The 8,908-nt window shown below is 37.2% G+C and overlaps 1 protein-coding gene across 2 annotated transcripts in view; it reads right to left on the bottom strand.

Annotated features, from left to right (window-relative positions):
• Positions 1–8,908, bottom strand: part of LOC137277705 (solute carrier family 12 member 2-like) — a 72,400-nt gene that overhangs the window by 9,239 nt on the left and 54,253 nt on the right. Inside the window, exons 17-23 of one of the 2 annotated variants that reach the window (XM_067809585.1) lie at positions 8,396–8,505; positions 8,113–8,145; positions 2,971–3,216; positions 2,177–2,291; positions 1,480–1,566; positions 901–1,018; positions 348–415 (exon numbers count right to left, since the gene is read on the bottom strand). In XM_067809585.1, coding sequence (XP_067665686.1) covers positions 348–415; positions 901–1,018; positions 1,480–1,566; positions 2,177–2,291; positions 2,971–3,216; positions 8,113–8,145; positions 8,396–8,505 — 777 coding nt within the window. The remainder of the gene's footprint in view (positions 1–347; positions 416–900; positions 1,019–1,479; positions 1,567–2,176; positions 2,292–2,970; positions 3,217–8,112; positions 8,146–8,395; positions 8,506–8,908) is intronic. The other variant, XM_067809586.1, reaches the window with a different exon arrangement.

The following is an 8,908-nucleotide window of genomic DNA, read 5'->3' as shown; positions in this document are numbered from 1 at the left end:
TCAATCAATTTTATCATCATATTGTCAGATCATATGACAGTTTGTATTGTCTTGTGTACATGGGCAATATCTTCTAAGAGAGGCGTACAGAAGTTGGAGCAGTAAGGAAGGATAAAATATATGGATAACAACTTCTTTATTTACAACAAACGAGGTTCTGAAGTAAATTTTCACACTTTTATACTCCTCATTGTAAATATAGGAAATGTCCAACCATATATGTTATCTTATGCTACCGTAACATAACATAAGTGTACATAACTGCCTATTCATGATTATTCAAAAACATTTTTGTTTCAACAACATGTCAACTATATTTGTTCACCACAAAAAGAAAACATGCTTACATGACTATCAGGGACGCATCTCGCGATTTCTCAAGCATCAGTTCACGAAGTCGAATGTGCCGATTTGTCTGCAACAGAAAACAAAAATAAATTTCGACAAAGGTATTCTGCAGATAACGTGCTGTCCAAGGAAGGATTTGGTGATGAATTACATGACAAGCAGCAGTGTAACCGAACAGATCTTTTTTACTCACAAAAACTTCTGCTGGAAACCAAGCATATATTATGTACGCTGCTGTTTGGATGCAAATTACATACATTCTGTAAACTTTCTGTAAATAGGAAATAACACCAATTCTTGCAGTAACTCATAACAGGCTACAGATATTTGGAATATAAAATAACACTAATTCTTGCAACACCTCATGACAGGCTACAGATATTTGGAATAGGAAATAACACTAATTCTTGCAACACCTCATGACAGGCTACAGATATTTGGAATAGGAAATAACACTAATTCTTGCAAAGTACCTACTGGACACATTGAACAACCTTAGCAATGTTGGTAAACAACAGAAGTAACTGACAACACAGTTTGGTTGAACACTACCTTATCTTTGAGCAACTCCATCTCCTCCTGTGTGGTTTTCCAGGGGAACTTTTCCTCGGTCTCTCCTGCCTTGGTGTCCAGTACCCAGTCACTCACCAGATTCTTGAACTCCATCTGACTGGGAATTGAAGACATATCTATTAATTCCTCACTAACAACAGTCTACAATAATATCTCCACATTTTTCAATACTTTTTCTTTGTCACCTCTACGAATGCCCTATTAAAGCACTTGGAACAAGTGTACTGCAATCTATTGGGTGGCTTAAGGAAGACCTTTCTTCAAGTCCATGGGCCAAATTTGTTAGTAATTAAGTCACTGTCTGTTTGAAATATAAATCATAAATACATTATGAATAGTATATATCATAAAATTTGAAACAAAGAATTTAACATTTTAATAAACATGACTGGCTTTAGCCATACAATACCAGCCTTTTGTCTCATGCATACCAAAGAAGTAGTCTTAATAGGGCAGGTTTAGTTGGAACATGCAGTAAAGTTTTCAACATGGATTAGAGTGTATGGATTTTAGTCATATTCTAGCTAAATAGAAATGACACTTTAATTCACAACTTACCTCTCTTCACGTGGAGCCTTGTTGACATCAGGTAACACAGTCATGTCCTTACACTCGATGCGGAACTTTGACAACAGTGTAGCCATCCTGAAGCACCAGGTCTACATGTTAGAGAGGAACCACACTAGGAAGAACACTTAATTTAAGGAACATTTTGTCATACCAAAATCAACACAATGACAAATGAATCGATCTAATCATTGTGCCAGTAGCAACTCCAGTCCTTCCCCATATATATTGAGAACTGACAATCACCAATGTGATAGAGGATACTAAACGACCTTCCGTGTAATACCATTTTTATTAAACGAGTTAATGATTTGGTATCAAATGAGAAAAAATGAGTTTGATACCAAATCTTTAACAAGTTTAATGAAAATGGTACTTAAAGGAGGCGAGTTTAGCATTCTGTTTATTACTCGTCAACATTAATTGACAGAAACTGCGGCGAAATTGCCTACAGTGTGAGGACTCTCAGCTTTCTTAGAGTCAAGCAAGGTCTAGTAAAATTGCGACAGCAACATTGATGTCACAACGTTGAACCAATTTGATGTCATACCTCAAGCGGTATTACACTTGTGTAATATTGCCGTAAAAAAATTACACTGCAGTATCTTCAATGGGCAAGTGAGTAATAATAACAATTATTTCATGGGTAAGCACAATAGAATCTCCCCACTATAGGTCTGCATCTTACTGTCTCTGTTCCCTGTCCAGCTCCCCTTTCTTGGTGCCTGCAGTGAAGACCCTCAGTTTGCAGCCCCGCCAGTGTGCCTTGGTTGTTAGGATGTAGGGAATCAGAAGTGTCAGACCTGCACACAGAATCATGCCACTATCAACCTCTAGATACTACCAACACAACAGCCAGGAGATCTTAAAGTGAAGTCCTTCATACTTAAACCGCACAGCAGTGCCTGAATCTGTTAAAGTAGAATCTGAGGATCCTTCAGATTTGCTGCTATATTATTCATATCTGATAACCCTTCAAATCTTCAAGTTGTAAAATAAGGGCACTGACAAGGCTCCCTTTACTTCAATACCTAATTAAAAACTCAAATACTGTGGAGATATTAATCTATTTACATAAAAATGGACTACTGGATAATGGTTGTGGTTATCGAAAAAGATACTTCCCGGAGTAGGACATGATTTCAGTTGTAGACAGACTTTGCTGTCATAGTGTCTAGGATATTGTTCTGCTAACAAAAGTGAAAGGAAGACTGTCCAACACAGTTAGCTACACCACTCTTTAGATAACCAATAATTTACTGCACTTAACAACGATCATGTCCTACAACGAAAATGATTCATACAAGTCAAAGTATGAAACAACCAAATCTCAAGCACCTATCCTACTCCCAATTCCTAATGGCGTATATAAGGAAGAATTGAAATGGATATCTCAAATTCCAACACAAAATACTTTTTGATGCACAAGCTTCTACAAAAGGAAATAGTTTTAATACAACATACAAAGAGATCTTCCCTTACCACCATCATCAAACAACCACCAGACATCTATGGTCCCTTTCTTTGGGTGTCGTTTAAACATATTTATTCCTTTCAAGACTTCAATGTTCAGCTTTTCCCTTGACTTGCTAGGGCCATTCTGAATGTCCCCAGGTACCAGGTTAGCGGACTTGGAAGGCATGGGAGTGCTGTTGTCTATCCTGTCATAGCTACTGTGGAGTTGGTGAGGGGGCGTGTCATCTGGGGTGAGGTCGTCATCGCTCATTTCTAGAACACACACATGGTATGAGTCAGTTAGGAACCTTAAGCCGCACACAGGTCTCCAGATAATTTTTCAACATCAAGAGTGTGCACTCCTTATTTTACAATATAGGAGTACTGGGAAAACTTAAGTTCATGTAGAGTACTGAATGGGATTTAATGGAGTGTGACTATGACAATGGAACGAGACATACTAGTGGTAGTTTGTGAATTATTTGTACAGCAAGTTGATTACTTGATCGTTTACAAGTCATCGAGGCAGTCTTGTTTCACATAAACACACACAATTTTGACCAATTGACTTTAACCAAGACATGTGAAACTACAATGAGTGACTATCACGTAAATTTCTCTCTCTCTCTCTTTCTCTCTCTCACACACACACACACACATTTCTAAGACATACACCATTGCCGTAGCGCATATCTGCTGTGATTTCTAAATTACTTCCTACCTTATCTTGCATATTTTCAATCCATGCACACACTCTTTCAGATTATTCAAGTGTAATATCTGTTCTCCATGTGGTTATCATATGATATTGTGAACATTTTACTACACCACCAAACACTGTCAAACCGTATTTCAAGCAACCTGGTAAACAATTATTGTGACAAAATGGCTTTTGCTGTTTGTTCGGGTTAAGACTGTTAATCTAACATGAGCTCTTATGTTCTCAAGAAGATCAAACAACCAAACAGTAGTGATGGCCATTCTATGCTAATAAAATTTTTGCATTAACTAAAACTATGTCTCAAATGTAAGTCTTCCAAAAATATAAGAATTGCAATACTCACTACAAAGGAATTATCAAAGTTTTCAATGGAGGTGTGAGCAGTGAAATGAGACACATATTAATCAAAATTGAAGACGTTTTATGACTGCTAATAACCTCTTTGATGTCAGAAAATAGTAATTCACACTATACTTTCAGCCCATTCAATGTCCTCCATACATTCCTGTTTTACTTGGATCTAAACAAAGATACCACATCACAGTACACAATATTGAAAATGCATCAAATGGACTGTTTGGTAATCATCCCATATTCTAGAAAGAACTGCTATCTCTGCATGTGATTGTTGCCTCAGTTGAGTAGAAGCAAGTGATGCATCTACATGAACCAGGTGTAATACAATGTATCTAAAAGGGTGAGTGAGTTCTTTTGCACCATACTCAGCAATAATCCAGCTATGTGGTGGCAATCTGTAAATAAACAACTCTGCACCAGACAATCCAGTGATCAACAGCAGGAGCATTAGTCTACGCAACTGGGATATGATGACATGTGCCAACCAAGTCAGCGAGTCTGACAACCTGATCTCATTACAACAAGCATGGGTTACTGAAGATCAGTTCTAACCCAGATCTCTATCTATGCACCTAAAGGAACCATTCCAATTACCTTAGACTTATCACTTATCTTGTCGATACTAATTTTGATGCATCACATCAAAAACATCATGAGTGTGAGATGCAGAATTCAGAAATTGTAAGACAAACTATGCAAGTCCTGTACAAATATTAGGTAGTTTGTTGATCCACACATGGTTCAGCAATATTCCAGCTGTACAATGCAGGTTTGTAAATAGCAAATCTATGCACCCTATCCACAAAATGTTCGCAGCACTACATAAGCCAGTGATGTTATATAGAGTTACGACAGGTTGTAATGCTATGAATGCTTTATGGACCTTGATCAGACAGTAGCTCATAAATAACCAAGATGTAAATGTACACACTAAAACACTGCAGTTTGTATTTATTTTAAATAAGCATGGAGACTCGTGATATCACTAGGGTGCCAAGAGTAAATGAACCTGATGTAGTATTCAAGCTGTGCACTGTGATGTTACCATACTGAATTGTTCTAACCTACTACATGGGTGTTACAAAAGCTGTGATAGAGAACATGTTCATGAATGTTCATGATTTTCTAGTGGTGGTAATAGACTCTCCTTCAGAAGACTAGACTCAATATTTACTAGAATGGAAATGGAAATGAAGGCTTTCAGCTGTTTCACAGACGCCATCCCTTACCATACCAACTACCAAGATGTTTAATCCCTTTTGCCTCTGAAGTGTTTTTAGACAACTGTTACCTCAATTGTTATTCCAATATAATAATGTTCTCTATCCAATCAATAATACAATCCCATCATACTACAGTAATTCTTATTGCAGATCATTTAACCTCACAATAAATAATGCCTAAATTTGCCACCTGTTCCTAAAGCTATTCACAATAAACTAAAATGATAATGCATGTATCAATTAACCAAATTTTTCAATTAAAGAACACATTAGAGTATCATTCGGACAGGTGTAAGGACATACACACCTATTTATCTGTCTGCTTAGACTTCTGTAAACACAATTTATTTGAAGGTGCAGGTGATGATCTGATATAAACCAAGTAAGGAAACATTATTGGGCCATCATTGGTAGTACTAGAACCATGAGTTCTACTACAGTCTAACCTGCTTATTCTCAGTTGCTCGCTAAATGATTATTGTGCTTTCTCTCCCAGAAGCAAAGGGAAAATACATGTAATGGTGAGTTGGTGGTGTATAGGCTCAGAGGAATAATTGAGTCTAAACTTATGAAGAGAAGTATGTAGATAGATATGGCTTTTTAAATGGAAAAAAAGCAAAACACATTATATTTACTCCAGTATGCTGCTGAAATGGAACAGAAATATGCAATAAGTACTCATGGAAAAGGCCTGTGGATGAATGGAAGAGTTAGTTAGCCTGTCAGTTTCATAGTCCTTGCCTAAAACTGAACGAAATAAGATAAAATATATGCAGGGTTTCACATATGGTACAGTGTGAGGTTAAAGTAAAATCATATTACATATGTACTTGTCTATAAAACAATATGACAAACACACAAAGTGTGGACAACATGAGGTGGAAACTAACACTAGCAGTCAGTAATTTCTCATGGTTCTTGTTGCAGTGATCCACCAGAAGCATATCAGTGACAACTGCAGCAGCAGATGTAAATACTGAAGTTAAGCAAGGGTCAAGGGGATAATAAAATAAGGGATACAAGAAGCTCCACCAGCCACTTAGTGTTCATTTGAATGACCAACGCTCTCACAACAATCTGTCACTGATTTAAGTTAGTTCACATAACTGCCAGGCTGAAAGCCAGTACACCATTTTGAAAGTTGATTACATCAGCACATTGCAGAACTCCAACATTAAAGGTGGGAGATCTAACTATTTAATTACCAGCATTTTTCCACAGTTCCTGCCTGCTTTTAATGATTATATCAATTATTTACCTAGTTTATTATGAGAGTTAGTCCATAAGGGTGACAGAAGTAGATACAGCGTTGGAGAAAGGAGGGGTGCACAGCTCATTTTCGCATGAGTTCAATTGTTATTTAGTAAACTTTCAGGATGAAAGTGGGAATGCTTAAAGTTGCACACACGCACGCACGCACGCACGCACACTGGAACAAAGCTGAAATCTGAAAAACACATGATATGTTTTGCTTGTCCAGTATTGGTACTTTGGCACGTTTAACACTCAAAATCATCAAAGACCATGCAATTCTTCAGTTTTCATAATTAATCTGACCTGCCATGTGAACTACTGCAACTGTGATTAGAACATGATACTGAAGTGACAGTAGGGGAATAATACAATGTGCACATTCATTTCTGAAGAAGGATGAGCACTCATAGGAAGAAAAAGATCCTGGAATGATTACTGTTTCATGTCGTACCAGCAATTTTGCAACCATTTCTGGTGGCTGGTCAAGATACACTATATCTGTTAGTGACATACAGAGACTGATTAAGATGGGAGCACGTTGAGGTAAATATAGAAAACAACATAGCAATGACTGGGTTCCTATCCATCAACATAGTCAGTATGCTGTCATCATCTTAAACAACACTCATCACAATAAAAAAAAGTTCTCGTTTCTGAAAACTGAAAAGAACATGCAAAATTTAAAGAACATGCTAAGTAAACGTAGAAAGGAAGATGATAAGAATAAAAAAGAAATGAACATAAATCATATTTCGCCTCTGAAATTCCCTCTCAGTGAAGATGACAATTCTTCAGTAAGTGAAAGGACAAGTCAGTCTTTATATTGGAGTTGTCAATATAACTGGCACAGCAGAGCAGACATTAATCCAACCATTATTTGAGGAAAAAGCAGAGACTGGGCAGCAATAACTAACAAAGCTATGTGTGATGGCCGCACATTCAGATCATTTATACTCTTTTGAACACTATCTTGACCATACATACATCAACAAATCAATAGTTTTCTATTTGCCTCACTTATTCTCTTTTTTTTCTTCCTGTATTAAGTATGCAACAAAATCTGATAGACAAGAATATAGGGTGTATACTCTTCCAGTCACACTATACTTTTCATTTGTGACACTATTCAAATCATTCACTCAGTGGTTATCGCTAATCATGCCTATGCAGCATATGGGAAGGTGGGGTATGCTAATGGTAAGGCTTCTGCTTGTCTTGCCAAAGACCAAGGTTCGATTCTCCACATGTGTACAATGTGTGAAGCCCGTTTCTGGTGTCCACTGACATGATATTGCTTAGATATTGCTAAAAGTTCTGTACAGTGAACTCACTCGCGCACTGATACAGTATATTTCCTATCCTCAAAATCAACGTATGTACCAATTTATGGTAATTATCTCCCAAAACATTCTTTCATCACTCCCGAGATAAACTGCAAGTAGTTCCACACTACCCAAAATACACACACAACTTATCAATAAAAAAAAAAGACTGAGTTGACTGATGTGAAGTTACAACAACAATCCCAGGTAACACATGCAGACAGACAGGTTGATAGAGACGAAGAGGACAACACTGAAGGTCACACTATCAGGTCATGTGACTTCATCTCACCTGGTGGTCGATTGGGTAAACTCAGAATGCCATCTACAAATTCGAATTTATATTTAAAGTCAAACATTACACTATACAGTCTCACAACACATGCCTCACAGTAAGGTAAACCTGCATGAGTTATCAAGAAATAAAACAGGAAATAAATCTACAAGCTAAGTCTCAAATTCAAACTTTAGAAAATGACATGCTTGCAATTGAATCAAATCAAAAAGAAGTTGCATGAGGACATTCCGGATTTAATATCAATACTTGACACAAATTAATATGACGACACACTCACCATCCTCTGTCATGCCATCAGGCATGAACGTTGTGTCCATGTCAACATCAAGTCCAAAGCCTTCCTGTAGCCTCAACAATCCCACTCCGTAGTTGAGGTCAAAGGCATCACTGGAAGACCACAGCTATTTGTCACTCACAGCAACAGTACTTTATACACAATCATCAGGGGAATGCTATCTGTCACTCATGGCAATAGTATTTTATACACAATCATAAGGGGAACGCTATCTATCACTAATGGCAATAGTACTTTATACACAATCATCAGAGGAATGCAGTGAGTCACTAATGGCAACAGTATTTCATACACAATCATCAGAGGAATGTTATGCATCACTAATGGCAACAGTATTTCATACACAATCATCAGAGGAATGTTATGTATCACTAATGGCAACAGTATTTCATACACAATCATCAGAGGAATGCACTACTAGAGGTCCCAAATTTATTTTGTTCCTGAGGCTATGGTTGTATTGCCAATATCACAATTTTTTGATATCACAGTGTA

This window comes from Haliotis asinina, chromosome 3 (assembly GCF_037392515.1).
Source record: "Haliotis asinina isolate JCU_RB_2024 chromosome 3, JCU_Hal_asi_v2, whole genome shotgun sequence".
Taxonomy (NCBI): Eukaryota; Metazoa; Mollusca; class Gastropoda; order Lepetellida; family Haliotidae; genus Haliotis; species Haliotis asinina.
Note: the sequence above shows the minus strand (reverse complement) of the source record. Positions and strands in the feature narration are given on the sequence as shown.